The sequence below is a fragment of the Delphinus delphis genome, chromosome 2 (assembly GCF_949987515.2).
Source record: "Delphinus delphis chromosome 2, mDelDel1.2, whole genome shotgun sequence".
In the NCBI taxonomy this organism is placed as follows: Eukaryota; Metazoa; Chordata; class Mammalia; order Artiodactyla; family Delphinidae; genus Delphinus; species Delphinus delphis.
This window is the reverse complement of record NC_082684.1, coordinates 25,926,443-25,945,676: the sequence shown is the minus strand read 5'-3', so window position 1 is coordinate 25,945,676 and position 19,234 is coordinate 25,926,443. Positions and strand designations below refer to the sequence as shown.

The following is a 19,234-nucleotide window of genomic DNA, read 5'->3' as shown; positions in this document are numbered from 1 at the left end:
GTTACTGCTTTGTTTTCTACTCTATTATAATTGACATAAAGTAATTGCAAAATGTAAAGGAAATAAATTTGAACTGTAGGTATAAAATCTGTGTTTTGCAGAATTATTTTTAGCCATTTAATATAAATGCTGGCTTTTTTTTGTTGGGGGGGTGGGGCTGTGTTGGGTCTTCGTTGCTGCGCACGGGCTTTCTCTAGTTGCACCAAGCGGAGGCTACTCTTCCTTGCGGTGCGTGGGCTTCTCATTGCGGTGGCTTCTCTTCTTGCAGAGCATGGGCTCTAGGCATGCAGGCTTCAGTAGTTGCATCACACGGGCTCAGTAGTTATGGCACGCGGGCTCTAGGGCACACGGGCTTCAGTAGTTGCGGCATGTGGGCCCAGGGCACGCAGGCTCCAGGGCACGCAGTCTCCAGTAGTTGTAATGCCAGCTATTTTTTAAAATGGTTTTATGGTTTAAAATAGTTTAAAGGGGAACAGCTTTAAATAAGATAGTACCAGAACGGTCATGTTTAGCTGAAATAAGCCTAAAATGAGTCATAATTCAATTAAGATTGTTTGCCACACATTTTATTTTTCTACTCAAAGTGTGGGACAATCAAGGTGTATCATTTGTCAGCTACATACTGCTAAAGGGAAAGAATGTAACTACATACTGTAGCTACATATTGTAGGAAAAGAATGCTACAGAAGAAGTATGTAACCATTTAATAATGACAATATAACTTCTTGAATTTAGCTTTTAGACGAGATAATTTGAATTAACTGAATTGATAATTAACTGCTGGGGAAGCAGCTTACTTAAGTGTGTCAGGTTATGTGGTTTCATTCAGTTGCTTCCAAAAGCCAGACACACCCAAATATACTGATGTAAAGAACCTTTTGTTTTATTCTAGATTTTAAAGAGCCATCAGTACAATTTTCTAATTCCTTACTGCCTAACATATGGCAAACACCATACAGGCACATGACTTCCACTGTCAATTATGATAATCAGGGCATTACCACTGTAGAGGGAGAAAAACATCCTGATTCCTGAGGTCTCTTCTCTTATTGGGATGAAAAACCTGTGGAAACCTCTGGCTCTTGTTCTTTGGTTAGGGTGATACCAAATGAATCACAGTATAGGTGGGTAAGGTTGTCCTGAAAAGTAGTGCTGTGTGAGAGATACTGGCTAAAGGGAGTTTCCTTGAGTTGCACAGCAGTCAGATCAAACCAGGGGAAAGGCCTGGGGTAAGGAAAAAAATAGTGTTACTTTTTTATGTCTGTTTAATACATCTGATTTTGCTGTTAAACATTTCCTTTAAAGAAAGTTCTCCTCCACTTGGAAATAAGGTTCTTCATTTTCTATATCAAACTAATTAAAATTCTTAGTTAAATTAAAAATTCATCTGGGTCTATTCAACATGTGGATTTAATTGTACTTATGAGTTTTCACACTTACAATTCTCTAAGTGCATTTAGGGAGGAATTCATAATTAGAGAATGATTATGACAATAAAATCAACATCCTTTTCAGTATATTTTCCTTGAATTTAGAAAGAAAATACATAAGAGGATCATGGACATTAGGAATGGAAGAGACCTCATTTCTTTTACAATATCCTCTTCAAAAAAAAAAAGATACCCTCTTCAACTGTATAGGGAAAGAGGTAGGAGTTAACATGCAAATAAAAATGGGGCAATGTTAAGTATTAGTCTGTAGTGGAATTCAACTTAACAAGCATTAAGACATAGGGTTTTATAGTATTAAAAAAATCAAGAGTAAAGCAAGGATATCTGCTCTCACCACACTTATTCAACGTACCACTAGAAGTTGTAGCCAGTGCAATAATGCAAGAAAAGGAAATGAAAGGCACACAGATTGGAAAGGGAGAACTGAAACTGTTGCTATATAGAGATGACATGATGGTCCATGTAGATAATCCAAAGGAATCTAAAAAAAAGAAAAAATCTCCTAGAACTAATAAACGAATTCAGCAAGGTCATAGGATATAAAATAAACATAAAATAAATTTTATTTATATATATTAGCAATGAACTCTTGGGCAAAAAAACCCTAAAAATGCAGTTCCTTTCACACACAAAAAATAGAATACTTAGATGTAAATCTAACAAAACATGTACAGGACTTGTATATTGAAAACTACGAAATACTGATGAAATAAGGAAGATATAAATGGAGAGATATACTGTGTACATGGATGGGAAAATTTAACATTATAAAGATGTCAACTCTCCACAAATTGATCTATAGATGTAATGGTAAAACAAAAATTAGTGACAACATCAAATGCTGGTGAGGATGCAGAGAAACTGAATCATACATTGCTAATGATGTAAAAGGATATAACAACTTTGAAAAACTGTTTGGCAGTGTCTTAAAAAAATAAACATGCAGCCAGTCATTGCACCCTTGAGCATTTGTCCCAGAGAAATTAAAACTTATGTTTACACAAAAACCTGTACATGAATGTTCAAAGCATCTTTATTCACAATAGCCAAACACTGGAAACATCCTAGATGTCCTTCAACAGGTGAATGATTAAACAAACTATGGTACATACATGCCATGAAAACATAACTGCCATGAAAACTACTCAGCAATAAAAAAGGAATAAATTATTGATACACACAGCAACTTGGATGAATCTCCAGAGAATTATGCTAAATGAAAAAGGCCAATCCCCAAAGGTTGCATAATATATGATTCCTTTTATATAATATTCTTGAAGTGACAAAATCATAGAAATGGAGAACAGCTCAATGGTTGCCAAGTTGGGGAGGAAGGATCAAGATGAAGGATGCCTAGTTATAGAATTGTTCTGTATCTTGACTGTATCAGTGTCAATATCCTGGTCGTGGTATTGTACTATAGTTTTACAATATCTGTGTATAGCTATTGTACTATGGTTTGTTCCATTGGGGGAAACTGGATAAATGGGTACATGGGATTTCTTTGTATTATTTCTTAATAACTGCATGTGAATCAAAATTATCTAAAAAGTTTTTTTAAAAGGGGGGATACAATTAAAAAGTATAATCTACCAAGAAGATGTAAAAAGTACAAACTTCTGTTCATCAGATGATATGGCTTCAAACTTTATAAAACAAAGATTATAAATATAAAGAGAATTTGAGAAACTACAATCATAGTAGAAATATTAATATGCCATGCCTCCCATTCTAACAGGTCATCTGATGTAAAAGACCATATAGCAGCACTTTTCCAACTTTAATGGACATATCACTTGGGAGCTTGTAAAAAGGCAGATTCTGATTCCATACATCTGGGGTGGGGACCCATAATCTGCATTTCTAAACAAACTCCCAGATGATGGCATGGTTATCAGGCAGTTTGAGTGGCAAGGATATGCTGAAAAGGGGAGAAATAAAGTGAAAAAATATATTCTGAATGATAAGACCACCCCTCTCCCTACACATGTGCAGCTTTCTTTCCCCAAGTTGGGTCCCAAAGACTTGAAGATACCAATATTCAGGGTTTCCCAAGGAAAAAGCTGATCAAACCACTCTGTAGTAAAGACCACAGTAGCAAACACAGAGTTTCCAAGCATCTTTTTAGTAACCAGGATCTTAAATATGAGCAGACAGGACTTCCCTGGTGGCACAGTGGTTAAGAATCTGCTTGCCAGTGCAGGGGACATGGGTTCGAGCCCTTATCTGGGGAGATCCCACATGCCACAGAGCAACTAAGCCCATGCACCACAACTACTGAGCCTGTGCTCTAAAGCCCGTGAGCCACAACTACTAAACCCACGTGCCTAGAGCCTGTGCTCCACAACAAGAGAAGCCATCGCAATGAGAAGCGCTGCACTGCAACAGGGAGTAGCCCCCGCTCGCCACAACTAGAGAAAGCCCATGCGCAGCAAAGAAGGCCCAACGCAACCAAAATAAATAAATAAACTTATTTTTAAAAAATATGAGCAGACAATCAAGGTTCTCCATATACTTGAAGAAAGCTCTAAAATGAATGATAGAGACCAAAATAAATGGTCAAAAATATCCTGAAGGAAAGACTCCTCAGAGAAGAAAAAACTATCATTTACATTCTCAAAGGGATAAAAGATGGTATTGCATAGGGAAATGACAACAGGATGCTACATAAAAAAGGAATATTTGGAGACTAAAAAAATCTTTGAAAGTCAAAATATAGCAAAATGAAAAAACGTTCTAAATATAATAGTAAAAACAGGATAGTTGAGGAAATCTCTCAGAAAGCAGAACAAAAACACAAAGATAATGAAAATAGGAGAGCTAAAGAAAATCAGAGGATCAGCCCAGGAGGTCCAATATTTGGCTAATAAAATATTCAGAAGAGAGAACAGAGAAAACAGAGGGAAGGGGGGGAAATTATCAAAGACATAATAGGAGAAAATTAGAGAACTTGACATGCAGATTGAGAAGGACCATTGAATGTTCTGTTTCTTTTATGGGTGGCAATTACATGGATATTTGCTTTACAATAAGTCATTAAACTGTATATTTATAAATGTATGGAATAGGTACTTTTCTGTGTACGTATTTTACAATCTTTTGTTTTTTAAGTTAAGGGGAAAAAGGGAGAGGCCCACCAACTGCCCAACACAGTGCATTAAAATAGACCCACATCATGACGCATAATAAAATTTCAGGATGCTGAAGTCAACAGATACTATAAGCTTCCAGAGAGAAAAGGAACAGATTTCAGACCAAGCATGAATTGAAGAATTAGAAGGGCACTGTACCTCTCAACAGCAATTTAAAGCTGAGATGATGGAACAATGCCTTCAAAATTCTGAGGGATGGGCTTCCCTGGTGGTGCAGTGGTTAAGAGTCCGCCTGCCAATGCAGGGGACACGGTTCGAGCCCTGGTCCGGGAAGATCCCATATGCTGCAGAGCAACTAAGCCCGTGCACCGCAACTACTGAGCCTGCACTCTAGAGTCCGTGAGCCACAATTACTGTGCCTGTGTGCCACAACTACTGAAGCCCGTGCCTAGAGCCTGTGCTCCACAACAAGATAAGCCACCGCAATGAGAAGCCGGCACACCGCAACAAAGAGTAGCTCCAGCTCGCTGCAACTAGAGAAAGCCCACATGCAGCAATGAAGACCCAACACAGCTAAAAATAAAATAAAATAAAATAAAAAATTCTGAGGGAAAATTGTTTCTACCCTAGATTCTTTTTTTTTTTAATTCTTTTTGTTGCAATGATGAATGGGATTGTTTCCTTAATTATTCTTTCTGATCTTTCGTTGTTTGTGTATAGGAATGCAAGAGATTTCTGTGCATTTATTTTGTATTCTGCAACTTTACCAAATTCATTGATTAGCTCTAGTAGTTTTCTGGTGGCATCTTTAGGATTCTCTATGTATAGTATCATGTCATCTGCAAACAGTGACAGTTTTACTTCTTTTCCAATTTATATTCCTTTTATTTCTTTTGCTTCTGATTGCCATGGCTAGGACTTCCAAAACTATGTTGAATAATAGTGGCAAGAGTGGACATCCTTGTTGCTTTGTATTTCTGTGGTGTCCGTCGTAACTTCTTCTTTTTCATTTCTAATTTTACTGTTATGAGTCCTCTCCCTCTTTTTTTGATGAGTCTGGCTAAAGGTTTATCAATTTTATCTTCTCAAAGACCAGCTTTTTGTTTTATTGATATTTGCTATTGTTTTCTTTGTTTCTATTTCATTTATTTCTGCTCTGATCTTTATGATTTCTTTCCTTCTACTAACTTTGGGTTTTTTCTTCTTTCTCTAGTTCCTTTAGGTGTAAGGTTAGATTGTTTATTTGAGATTTTTCTTGTTTCTTGATGTAGGCTTGTATTGCTATAAGCTTCCCTCTTAGAACTGCTTTTGCTGCATCTCATAGGTTTTGGATCATCGTGTTTTCATTGTAATGTGTCTCTAGGTATTTTCTGATTTCCTCTTTGATTCCTTCAGTGATCTCTTGGTTATTTAGTAACGTATTGTTTAGCCTCCATGTGTTTGTGTTTTTTACGTTTTTTTTCCCTGTAATGGATTTCTAATCTCATAGCATTGTGGTGGGAAAAGATGCTTGATGTGATTTCAGTTTTCTTAAATTTACTGAGGCTTGATTTGTGACCCAAGATGTGATCAATCCTGAAGAATGTTCCATGTGCACTTGAGAAGAAAGTGTAATCTGTTGTTTTTGGATGGAATGTCCTATAAATATCAATTAAATCTATCTGGTCTATTGTGTCACTTAAAGCTTGTGCTTCCTTATTAAGTTTCTGTTTGGATGATCTGTCCATTGGTGTAAGTGAGGTGTTAAAGTCCCCCACTATTATTGTGTTACTGTTGATTTCCTCTTTTATAGCTGTTAGCATTTGCCTTATGTATTGAGGTGCTCCTATGTTGGGTGCATATATATTTATAATTGTTATATCTTCTTCTCAGATTGATCCCTTGATCATTATGCAGTGTCCTTCCTTGTCTCTTGTAACATTCTTTATTTTAAAGTCTATTTTATCTGATATGAGTATTGCTACTCCAGCTTACTTTTTTTTGTTTTTTTTTTGCGGTACGCGGGCCTCTCCCTGTTGTGGCCTCTCCCATTGCGGAGCACAGGCTCCGGACGTGGAGGCTCAGCGGCCATGGCTCACGGGCCCAGCTGCTCCACGGCATGTGGGATCTTCCCAGACTGGGGCATGAACCCGTGTCCCCTGCATCGGCAGGTGGACTCTCAACCACTGCGCCACCAGGGAAGCCCCCAGCTTTCTTTTGATTTCCATTTGCATGGAATATTTTTTTCCATCCCCTCACTTTCAGTCTGTATGTGTCCGTAGGTCTGAAGTGGGTCTCTTGTAGACAGCATACATATGGGTCTTGTTTTTGTATCCATTCAGTGAGCCTGTGTCTTTTGGTTGGAGCATTTAATCCATTCACGTTTAAGGTAATTATTGATATGTATGTTCCTATTACCATTTTCTTAATTGTTATGGGTTTGTTTTTGTAGTTCCTTTTCTTTGTGTTTCCCACTTAGAGAAGTTCCTTTAGCATTTGTTGTAGAGCTGGTTTGGTGGTGCTGAATTCTCTTAGCTTTTGCTTGTCTGTAAAGCTTTTGATTTCTCCTTCGAATCTGAATGAGATCCTTGCTGGGTACAGTAATCTTGGTTGTAGGTTCTTCCCTTTCATCACTTTAAATATATCGTGCCACTCCCTCTGGCTTGTAGATTCCTACTGAGAAATCAGCTGTTAAACTTATGGGAGGAGTTCCCTTGTATGTTATTTGTCATTTTTCCCTTGTTGCTTTCAAAATTTTTTCTTTGTGTTTAATTTTTGTCAATTTGATTATTATGTGTCTCAGCATGTTTCTCCTTGGGTTTATCCTGCCTGGGACTCTCTCACTTTCTGGACTTGGGTGGCTATTTCCTTTCTCATGTTAGGGAAGTTTTCGACTATAATCTCTTCAAAGATTTTCTCGGGTCCCTTCTCTCTCTCTTCTCCTTCTGGGACCCCTATAATGCAAATGTTGTTGCGTTTAATGTTGTCCCAGAGGTCTATTAGGCTGTCTTCATTTCTTTTCATTCTTTTTTCTTTATTCTGTTCCGTGGCAGTGAATTCCACCATTCTGTCTTCCAGGTCACTTATCCGTTCTTCTACCTCAGTTATTCTGCTATTGATTACTTCTAGTGTAGTTTTCCTTTCAGTTATTGTATTGTTCATCTCTGTTTGTTTGTTCTTTAATTATTCTAGGTCTTTGTTAAACATTTCTTGCATCTTCTCGATCTTTGACTCCATTCTTTTTCCGAGGTCCTGGATCATCTTCACTATCATTATTCTGAATACTTTTTCTGGAAGGTTGCCTATCTCCACTTCATTTAGTTGTTTTTCTGGGGTTTTATCTTGTTCCTTCATCTGGTACAAAGTCCTCTGCCTTTTCATTTTGTCTATCTTTCTGTGAATGTGGTTTTCTTTCCACAGGCTGAAGGACTGTAGTTCTTGCTTCTGCTCTAACCTAGATTCTCTACCTGGCTATGTTCTCAATAAAATATTAGGTTAGAATAAAAACATTTTCAGACACAGTCCCTAAAAATTACTTCCTACGCAGGCTTTTCTAAGGAAGCTACTGGAGAAGGACAGATTCCACCATAATGAAGAAGGAAATGAATCCAGAGGAAGAGGGGTCCAGGAAAAAGAGATCCAGCATAAGAGAGAGGCAAAGAGAATCCCAGGATAAGGGGGAAGGAAAATTCCCAAACTGAAAGTGTACCACAGGTCATTGGTGATTAATTAGAACACAAAAGATAAGAGGGGGGTAAGATCAAGGATTACTTCCAGGTTCTGGCCTGAACAACTCCACAAAGGAGCATGTAATGGCAACCTAAGTCCCCGAAGTGGAAAAGATCACCCAGGAACAAAGTGTAGAATGAAAAGAAAGGAATGCCTAGGACAGAGCCCTGAAAACTCCCAGATTTAAGGATAGCGCATAAGAGGAGCTGGCAAAGGAGGAATCGGAGGAGCAGGAGGAAAATGAAGAGAATGTGAGGGTATCATGAAAGCTAAGAGAAAAGATTGTTTCAAGAAGGAAGGCATGTTCAATAGCCAAGGAAGAAAAGGATAAATTTAGTGACATGGAAGTCACTGGTAACAAGGGCAACCATTTGTCTCTATTAGATTATTAAAGATTAAAAAGAATGATCTAATAGTTATCAAGCTATAGTGAAATGGCACTCTCATACACTATTGGTAGAAATATAAGTATCACTTTTTTGATAAGCAATTTAGGAATACCTATCAAACATAAACTATATATAACCTCTGACCCAGAAATTTTACTGGTACAAGTGTGCAAAGTTTAAGGATGAAATGTTCAAAGCAGCCCTTTGTGCAAAATGTGGGGCAAAGGAACTACATTGCCATCAAGAGGAAATAGGATGAATAAATGTAGCTAAAGAAATGTATCCAATGGATGCCTGCACAGCACTCATAAATGAAATAGATATGACTGTACTAACATAGAATGGTACCTATGATGTAGTAAGTATAATCCCCATGTTTCTAAAATGTATATATAGATACAGATATGCATATACATTATAATGACAATATAAATATATGTTTGTAAATGCATAGGTAGAAAGACAAAAATACAAAAACCATCAGAGGTAAAGTCTATGAAAAGGGATTTGGGGGGCAAAGGAGGGCTCTCACTTTTCCACTAGTTGGATTTTTTTTATAAGAATGTATTCGTTTTATACATTTCTAAAGATAACATGAAAGGAAAAAGATAAAAGCATCTTCTAAGAAAACAGTGTGGGAGAAGTTAGAATGGCCACTCATCTAATACTTTACCTTTTCCGAGACAGGTTCTTGGCATAGGCTTTGCTGACAAAATCTTGTGCTTGAAATTTTTGGAAAGACGCTCTGTCTTTCTCACAGGCTTCAAAGTGCTTGGCAAGGAACAGTTCATTCAGAAGCTGCAGCACTTGTGAGTGGGGCATGTCCTTTTCTGTGCAGACATTTATGGCTGCATAGAACACTCCCTCCAACCATTTGATATTGAGGATTATTCCCCCTAAACATCAATGAAAAAGGAAATACCCGTTAGCACCACCAAAAAGGTTTGCAGGGAACCTAGGACAAACCCCAGACGGTGAACAGCCACCTTCTGTCCAAGACAGTTTGGTTACATGAACCTCAAGATAAGCGCTCTTCCTTTCTAGGCCAAGAACCCTGTTTGTGCCCTTTATAACACATTGCATGTTGACCCTACCAGAGGAAGACAGATATGTTAATGTAGGCATTGCTGATGACAAATGCATCTCTAGAAATCTCTAGAATGGTCCTTGCCAATAAGGCAAACTGCAAGGTTACAGTAAGGAAAAGCCATTTAGTCCCAGACACTGCATCCTCTGGTTTAAATAGGCTCTCTCCTCTGGTTGTTTCCAATTCATCCTTAAAGGGTCCGATTAATCACACTTCTTAGCTTTCCCTAAAAAGGCTACTTTTTGCCACCAAAGCTGTTCCCATGTAAAACCTAAATAGCTGAGAATGTATCTAGCTTGTACTTATACACACACACACACCCTCAGCACACATGCATGCACGCACACGCACACACACACACACACACACACACACACACACAGGGATTTAATAAGATAGCAGTAGGCCAAGAGGAAGGTAATTTTTAAAAGTACCAAAAATACCGTGAGCCATTACCAGCAGGACTGTAGGGACAGGTAGCCTGAAGAATCACAGGGTCTTGGAGAGCAGCTGTGATTTCCTTATTGGCCCCCCAGATGCTGGCAAGATCTTCAACACACTGATACTGAGGCCGCAAGACATTGGTGTGCTTCAGTAGGAGTTTCAACCTGAAAGTAAAGCCACCAACGCAGGAAGTGCAGGGCCCAGACTAGAATAAAGCACCACGTGACCCACTGAGTTTACATCCAGCCCCAACAATGTAGTCCCCTGCACAGCACTGCTCACAGGCAAACGCAGGTGTGGGTCGGCACTGGGGCACTACATCTTAGATGGATTGTTCACCCATCCACTCAAAACTTACTCAATGTCACCCCAAGCCAGGCACTGAGCTAGACACTCGAGGTACAAAAATAATATCTGACACATGCTCCACATCAATTTTCATGCTGTTGAGTGGCGTACAAGGGGAACACTCATCAGCTTCAAGTAGTTGGAAGTAATGCTCTACTGCAGTTCTAAACATTTGCACATCAAAGAAAAGGTCCCACCCACAAGTGCTGGAAAAGCGGGGAAGACACAGTTTCAAAGGCTGGCTGGTCCTTCTGCCAATGAAGCTGCTTCCACCTTATGACTGGGAATGACCAACTCCAAGAGGTAGGGGCCAGGGTGGAGATGAGCAGACAGAGCAGTCCTGCCAATCCTGTGCTCACCCTAACAAGATACCTGGGTAGTGGGACGGCAGCCACAAAGCTGTACACAATGCAGGCTTTTCCAAGGCTGGTTTGAATTTCTGCACAGATATTAGACAGCTGAGATGGCAGGCAGCAGAGGAATATCACGTTGGCCCACTCCACCAGAGAAGAGTTACAGTAAAAGCACTGGATCCCCAGTTTCTTGAATTCATCTGGGAGGGAATAAAGGAAGTCAGAAAGATCACAGTACAAAGAACTTCGAACTCAACATCAGCTGTGGGGAGAGGATGACAATTATTTTATCTCAAGTCTTGCCACCACATTAATCAGAAGAGATTCCCTCATGCCTTCTAAAAGCCACGCAGCAAAGCCCTGACCCCATGACTATGGCAGGAGGTGCCACTGCAGCAGTGCTCGAGATTGTAAGATAATTCATCCCTACCTTATGTTTTAGACCAAATGCTAGAATTTTTCAGAGTTTCTTTTTTTAGGAAGAAAAAAGGTCTGAATGAAGCCTTCTCCAATTAACAGAATTCATCGTGTACCAGATAATGTACAAAGTACATACGTTATCTAAGGGAATCTCATAAGGACCTTATGAGACAGAGGCTAGTGTTATTCCTATATTATAGATGCAGAAACTGAGGCTTCAAGAATTCTGTGACTGGGCTGAAGTTAAACAGCTTAACTGGCTTGAAATGATGGGAAAGACTGAGAGAGTGGAAGAGTATAGGGCAGAGGTTGGGAGGAATTTGCCAAAATATGCTTACAGTTTCAGTATACACAATTTAATGTCAATAAGATGTTTATAAATGTAGAAAGAAATATATAACTCATGTAGTTGCTAAAAACACTTCTTGGTAGTTAATCATTTAATTGTACTTATTGTGATCTGGATCCTCAAAAGTAAAAATGTGAACTCACATACGGTAGTATGTTTTAAGTGTTATCAGAGAACAGGATGTTAGACATTGCAGAGGTCAGTTCTTCTCTTAACCACCACAAGTATGTGATAAAGTTGATGCTGAGGTTATCTGGGTACTCAGGTACTTCCAGGTAGGAAGATACACAGGACAAAGAAGAACTTTAGAAAACATGCATATCCACTTTGCTTCCATATGTGGTTCTCAAAAGTGCACAGAAGCTGATGCTGAGCATTTTGAATTCTTGGTTCCTTAATACAACATACAGTGATATTCTATGACTGTAATTTTATTATTAATAAACATATCGCTTCCCAGAAGAATATATGCATTTTATTGAAATGTCATATATACTGGTCCTATTGATGAGATTTAAGAAATCTGCCTTGAGGGGTTAAGATTTTTTTAGTTTCCTTAATATAGAAGGAACATTTACAAATCAATAAGAAAAATCATACAGGCATCCAACAGAAAAATTGAACAAAAAAGAACTCAAAAATGATGAAATAGCAATAAGCCTATAAAAAATTTTAATTCTTCTAGTGATCAGTGAAAGACATATTAAAATAAGAAAAATTGTAAAGGCATATTAAAATGGTGATTAAAAAAAAGATTCCCAGAATTGACAAGCGTGTAGTAAAATGGGTATTCTTACACACTGTTGATGAAAGTTTATACCTGAACAACATCCTTTGTAGGTCAGTTTGAAAAAATATATTAGAAGTTTCTTTAAAAATTAAATATACCTATCATATGACCCAGCCACCCCATTCCCAAGTGTTTACTCAAGAAAAATAAAAGCATTTCTCCACACCAATATTTGTACACAAATGTTCATAATAGCTTTATTTGTAATAGCCCCAAATTGGAAACAACCTGAATGTCCATCAACAGAGGAATAAATGAACTATGGAGTATCCATGCAATAAAACACTACTCAGAAATAAAAAGAATATCAATACATGCAACACACGGATATATCTCAAAATAATTATGCAGAGTGAAAGAATTCAGACCATTGCGGGGAGGGATAAATTAGGAATTTGGGAGTAATATATACACACTACTATATATAAAATAAACAATAAGGACCTACTGTATAGCACAGGGAACTATACTCAATATTTTGTAATAACCTATATGGGAAAAGAATCTGAAAAGGAATATATGAATATAGAATATATTCTGTGTAATATATTTTCTATATATATATACATATAACTGAATATACATAACTGAATCACTTTGCTGTACATCTGAAACTAACACAACATTGTAAATCAACTATACTTCAATAAAAAAATTAATTATAAAAAGAATTCAGACCAAAGAAGAAGTACAAACTGTATGACTCCATTTATACAAAACTCTACAAAATGCAAACTAATCAGTAGTGACAGAAATCAGATCAGTGGGGATTTCCCTGGTGGCGCAGTGGTTGGGAGTCCGCCTGCCAATGCTAGGGGACACGGGTTTGAGCCCTGGTCTGGGAAGATCCCACATGCCGTGGAGCAACTAAGCCCATGCGCCACAACTACTGAGCCTGTGCTCTAGAGCCTGCAAGCCGTAACTACTGAAGCCTGCGTGCCTAGAGCCTGTGCTCCGCAACAAGAGAAGCCAATGCAATGAGAAGCCCGCGCACCACAACGAAGAGTAGCCCCCGCTCTCTGCAACTAGGGAAAGCCCGCGTGCAGCAACAAAGACCCAACGCAGCTAAAAATAAAATAAATAAACAATTAATTAAAAAAAAATCAGATCAGTGGTTTCCTGAGTGGGTTCTGCAGGGAGGTAGAGAGATTCATTACCTTGATTACGTTGATGGTTTCACAGGAGCATACACGTGTCACAAAACATCAAACTGTACACTTTATTTTTAAAATTTATTTTAAAAATATTTATTTACTTAGGCTGCACTGGGTCCTTAGTTGCGGCACGCAGGATCTTTCAGTTGCGGCATGCAGGCTTCTTAGTTGCAGCATGCGGACTTCGTAATTGCGGCATGCATGTGGGATCTAGTTCCCAGACCAAGGATTGAACCTGGGACCCCTGCATTGGGAGCTAAGTCTTACCCACTGGACCACCACGGAAGTCCCTGTATACTTTTTAAAAAATATTTATTTATTTATTTTATTTTTTTTGGCTGCGTTGGGTCTTAGTTGCAGCATGTGGGATCTTGGTTGAGGCATGCAGGATCTTTTTTTCATTGCCGTGCATTGGCTCTTCATTGCGGTGCTCAGGCTTCTCTCTCGTTGTGGCTGTGGATTTTCTCTCTCTAGTTGTGGCACGCGGACTCCAGAGCACGTGGGCTCTGTATTTGCGGCTTGCGGGCTCTCTCATTGAGGCGCGTGAGCTCAGCAGTTGTGGCACACGGGCTTAGTTGCTCTGCAGCACGTGGGATCTTAGTTCCCTGACCAAGGATTGAACCCGCGTCCCCTGCTTTGGAACGTGGATTCTTTACCACTTTTAAAATGTGCAGTTTAGAACTTCCCCAGTGGTCCAGTGGTTAAGACTCCGCACTTCAATGCAAGGGGCACGGGTTCGATCCCTGGTTGGGGAACTAAGATCCCACATGCCTTGTAGCCTGGCCAAGAAATTTTTTTTTAAATGTGCAGTTTATTATATACAAAGTATATCTTAATAAAGCTGTACCTGTACTTTGACCTAGTAATTTTGTTTTTTAAATTATGTAAAAGGAAGTCCTACTAAATAAGGCACAGTTACATAAATTATCATACAGTCATACTTAGGAATACTATACAACCTTAAAATCATGAGTTTGAAGACTGTCAAATAATATGAGAATAGGCTCATGATACATTAAGTGAAAAAAGCAGGATACAAAAAGCTTTGTAGAGTGTTAATTACTGATATAATGAGAGGAAAAAATGGGAAAGAAATGATAACCCTGCTAGAATTATAGGTAGTTATTATTTACTTCCCTATAGTTTTCTAAATTTTCTATAACATTCATATATTACTTTACATTAAAAATATTTTGAAGTATAATTTACATACAATGCAACACACAGATCTGAAGTAAATAGTTTGATCAACTTTGACAAATGCATACACCTATGTAACTCACACCTCTCTCAAGATACAGAATATTTCCAACTCCCCAGAAAGTTCCCTTGGGCCTCTTCTCAGTCTCCCCAGAAGCAACCACTGTTCTGATTTCTATCACCATAAGTTAATAAATGGAATCATTATAAAACTTTAAAAAAAATTTCAGTAAATGTTATTTTAAAAGAATAAGGCCAAATATTTGGAACTGGTAAACACCACTCAGACTCTAACTGGTCCAGTTAGAAAATATGAATTCTGTTTGGAAACCTTCTCTATATCAAAGACCCAGAAAGATATCTCGCCACCAAGGGCACAGGGAGGAGATATGGATATAAATATTTAGGTGGAGAAGAAAGTTGCTTTAAGGAACAAGTTAAAAAACCATCTTCCTGGCTTTTCTGGGGGCTAGCAAGCTGAGAACTCGGCATGCTGTATGCGAGGATTCCTCTTTTGAGGGACCCTTTCAAAATGGCCTCGTCACCACCTAAAGAGCACACCCAAGCCTCCCTTCTATTGCGCAGAGCTCCTCACCTAGGGCCTCTGGCCTCCGAGTGGAGATCCTCAGGCTGTCAGCTGGGATGGGGACAAGCTGAAGCAGTGTGTGAGCCAGCTGCTTCCCAAGGTGGCCGCCTCCAATGATGCCCACCTTTAACGCATCGTCATCAGGAGTGTCTTCACGCAATCCAGCCAAGCGACATCTAGAAGTTTGCTTCTCCTGTAATGATTTTCTGGAGAATGATTCTCTGGAGAATGAACACAGACACACACCCAAGTAAACGCAGACCCTTAGTCCTTCTTGACCGTCAACCTCTGACGTTCTCTGGTTTAACTTCCTCACATGCAGCCTGCTGTGACACCATAAGTACTTCAGAGAGTAGAATTCCAATTATGTCCCACTGATCCAGCTTCACTGATGGAATGAAATGTTCCTCCTGAGTGAATTTTCCAGGAAGTAAAGCATACCCCTTTCAAAGGATCAGAACTTGTTTAAAACATTCTTAAGTGAACATTTTTTGGGTTATATGTATCGTGCATTTCCCTGCCTTCTTAAACACAAGGTCTGACTACTTAACCATTTCTTTGACTCAGGACCATCACTGTGAACAGCCTAATTACAATTACACCTTATCCTGGAACATGGGGAGCCAGTTCCTTCATTGCTTCCCATGCAGACAGCTGTCAATTTCCATCTCCATCAGGATGAGTGCACCCCTCTCCTACTATACGCCTCCTCTTTCTAGTTTGTTATTTCAGTTCTGCACAAACCCAGGAAACCATGTAACTTAGCTTTTTTCCAAACGTAATGATTTATAACAGTAAATGGTTTATAAGGGAAAACAGACCTAAGAAACTGAGGATCAAGGATCTGAGGCCACTCTTTCTGGAGGTTCACTTGACCCAAGATGAACAAAGTCTGACCTCTGAATACATAAGGCATTTTTATGTTGTTATATGGCAATCTTGTATTTGTTCTGTATTTCTGTGAAAATTGGAGTCTTAAAGCTCTGGAGTTTCCATGTAAGCATCACAAGCCCCATTCTAGTTAAGGCTTCTCTTTTGGTTAAAAGGAGAGCATTTTCTCTCTGTGCCTGATCCTTCCAAACAGAAGACGCCTCCTGGAAGTTTCCCATATTGGTTTCTCATCCCTCACCTTGGAGACAGCCAATAGGTTTACTACGCATCCTTATCAGTCAGCCAGTCAGCAAACTTCTTGAGTAGTCTGCCTCCTCGGGTATGTGCTGTATCTATAACATGTTTAATTCAGATCTGGTCCCACCATCTAGGAATTAATCTAATTTCAGAGAAAAGTAAACTGAGAAGCAGACTGAGGGGTTGGGGGGTGGGGACAAATGCTCTAGGAGTGACCTAGAGTTACAGAATCCAGGAGCCTAGTCCTAGGTACTTGGCTCTCACACACCTCCTACTTAAGCATCAGAAGCCAGGACGGGACTGAGAGCTTCTTTGGAAATCAGTATTCCTGGTTTCAGGCAAGTCATCCAGCCATAAGGACCCCCAAATTTCCAGGAAGCTTTCTTGTGAGGAAGCATTCCACTGTTAGCTCAGCCCCAAAAGAAAAAAATGACCCCATTTTCAGCCAGTAGCCATGGAATGGCTAGTGATTAGTAGCTGTGGCAGACAAGCTGGTCATCCTGATGAGGGAGTGAATGATAGGATGGATGAACGAACGAATGAATGGATTATTTAATGTCTACTCACTGAAAGGAAATCACCACTAATCCATGCTTTATTACATAAACACAGCCAAGGGACCCTGGTATGCATTTCCCTGGTGCTTTCAGACCAGCAGTACTCGAGTGTGGGTTGTAAAAGGTAGGAGGACACTCCCCCTGCCAAAGTTACTCTCCAATATAAAAAGTTTAAGTCATCTGGAGTCTCTGCAGTGAAATTCTTCTCCATCTGCCTGACCTTGGAGACCCAGCTTACCTCAAATTATGGAGTAGCTTGCAGAAGAAGGTTGCATGGGCACAGGCCTTGGTCATCAGCCCATGAGAACGGCCCAGCAAATACAGCCAGCTGTGGTCTTCCTCTTGAATCCCATACTCAAACTGCAGTGTCTCAAGGTCCTCTAGCATGTCCATCTCCAAACCAGCATCTCCTGCAACAACAGACACCAATCAACTCGGCTCCCTGTCCGGGAAGAAGAAGGAGTCTACGCAGGAGGGTGTGTGTGCCCAAGTCTCAGGGTCTCCTGATGGTGGCTTCAGCACCTCTCCTCCCGGTTATGAACTGGCAGCTCTCATCCACTTCTCTGAGTGTGAGTCCTGGAGGATTCCTAAGCACTGACTACCCGTGAGTCAGGAATACTGAATTCATGGAAAACCTGGACAAAATCCATATAGGCTCCAGGCACAGTTTTCAGCAGGTGCATTTACATTAACAATGGGTTTCACAGGCACATTTCTCCCTTCCATTCTCTCCTAGGTTTTAGACATAGGACTGAACACTTAGACCACATTTCACAGAAATTCTCCCCTTTCACTAAACTCTGTGTTCCCCACAGGGTAGAAAAGAACCCAAACTAAATATCACGGTCCTTTATCTAGGGCGGGGACATCTAGATTTTAGAAAATGAAGCCAGAGAGGTATAAGCCCATCCACATATATCTCTCACCAACCAAACGGAGGAGAAGATGGCTCTGCTCCTCAGTGGTTCTGGAACTGGAGGGTAAGAACTACATTTTCAGGGAGAATTACCCAAGAAGGTTGTCATTATGACTCCTTAGCTACCGGATTACTTCAGTCTTGGAGCCTTAAAGGGGCCAGCCCCACTTAGAGGTTTTCCAGACCTGCAACATGAGGGCAAGAATTCCTTCACGACTTCTTGGAGTACTACACCAGGGCAGTATGGGATCCCCCTTTTCCCAACAGAAGTTTCTAGACTTCTAGTTTTTTTTTTTTTTGGCAGACTGCAATATCATACAGATCTTAGCACTACTCAGAGTTATTTTTCAAACCCCTTCTTTTTGTGTTCAAGAAATCAATGAATAAATAATAAAATAAACAAACTAGATAAAATAAATTCTGAGGATCTAATATACATCATGGTGACTATAGGTAAGAATACTGTATTGTCTACTTGAAATTTGCTAAGAGTAGATCTTAAGTGTTCTCACCACCCACACAAAAAAGGTAACTGTGAGGTGATGGACGTGTTAATTAACTTGACTGTGGTACTAATTTCACAGTGTATATCAAATCATTATATTGTTATCACTTAAATATATACAATATTTATTTGTCAATCATACCTCAATAAAGCTGGGAAAAATAATATTCAAAACTCTAATCTATTTTATAGCAATGGCAAAATTGAGATCAGAATTCAAAACTGCTCCTCTCTAACCTTTTTAAATTAAAAAAAAAATTTTATTGAGGTGAAATTCACAAAACAGCCATTAAAAAGTGAACAGTTCAGTATATTCAGTGTTGTTCACCCACTACCTCTAGTTCCAAAACATTTTCAACTCCCACCAAAGGAAATGCTACACCCAATAAGCAGTTACTCCCCATTTCCTCCCCACCCTCCCACTCAGCCCCTGGCAACCACATATCTGTTTTTATCTCTGTGGAATTACCTTTTCTGGCTATTTCACCTAAATGGAATCATACAAAACGTGACCTTTAGTATCTGGCTTCTCTAATCCCTTTTGTAGGAGGGCTGTTAGGTCAATCGCTTTAAAAGCAAAGTCTCCAGCACTTGAAGTGAAGAGCAGACAAGTTTTCAAGTCTAAGAAACCCTTCCTTAGACCGTAACAGTGGGTAGGCCATCTGAATGTTGCAAGTGATGTTTCCTGATCCGAAGGAAAGAGACGCTCAAAACCTTCCAACTCAGCATGACAACGCAGCACACATTAACTTGTATA

The 19,234-nt window shown here is 39.5% G+C and overlaps 1 protein-coding gene across 1 annotated transcript; it reads right to left on the bottom strand.

Moving 5' to 3' along the window:
* Positions 1-910: 910 nt before the first annotated feature.
* Positions 911-17,724, bottom strand: NOXRED1 (NADP dependent oxidoreductase domain containing 1). The gene is made up of 6 exons (XM_060003368.1): positions 17,295-17,724; positions 15,381-15,577; positions 10,892-11,072; positions 10,184-10,335; positions 9,314-9,536; positions 911-1,224 (listed from the first exon to the last, which is right to left on the bottom strand). Exons 1-6 carry the CDS (start codon positions 17,447-17,449, stop codon positions 1,047-1,049), a joined length of 1,086 nt encoding a protein of 361 aa, XP_059859351.1. The 5' UTR covers positions 17,450-17,724; the 3' UTR covers positions 911-1,046.
* Between the last annotated feature and the right edge of the window lie 1,510 nt (positions 17,725-19,234).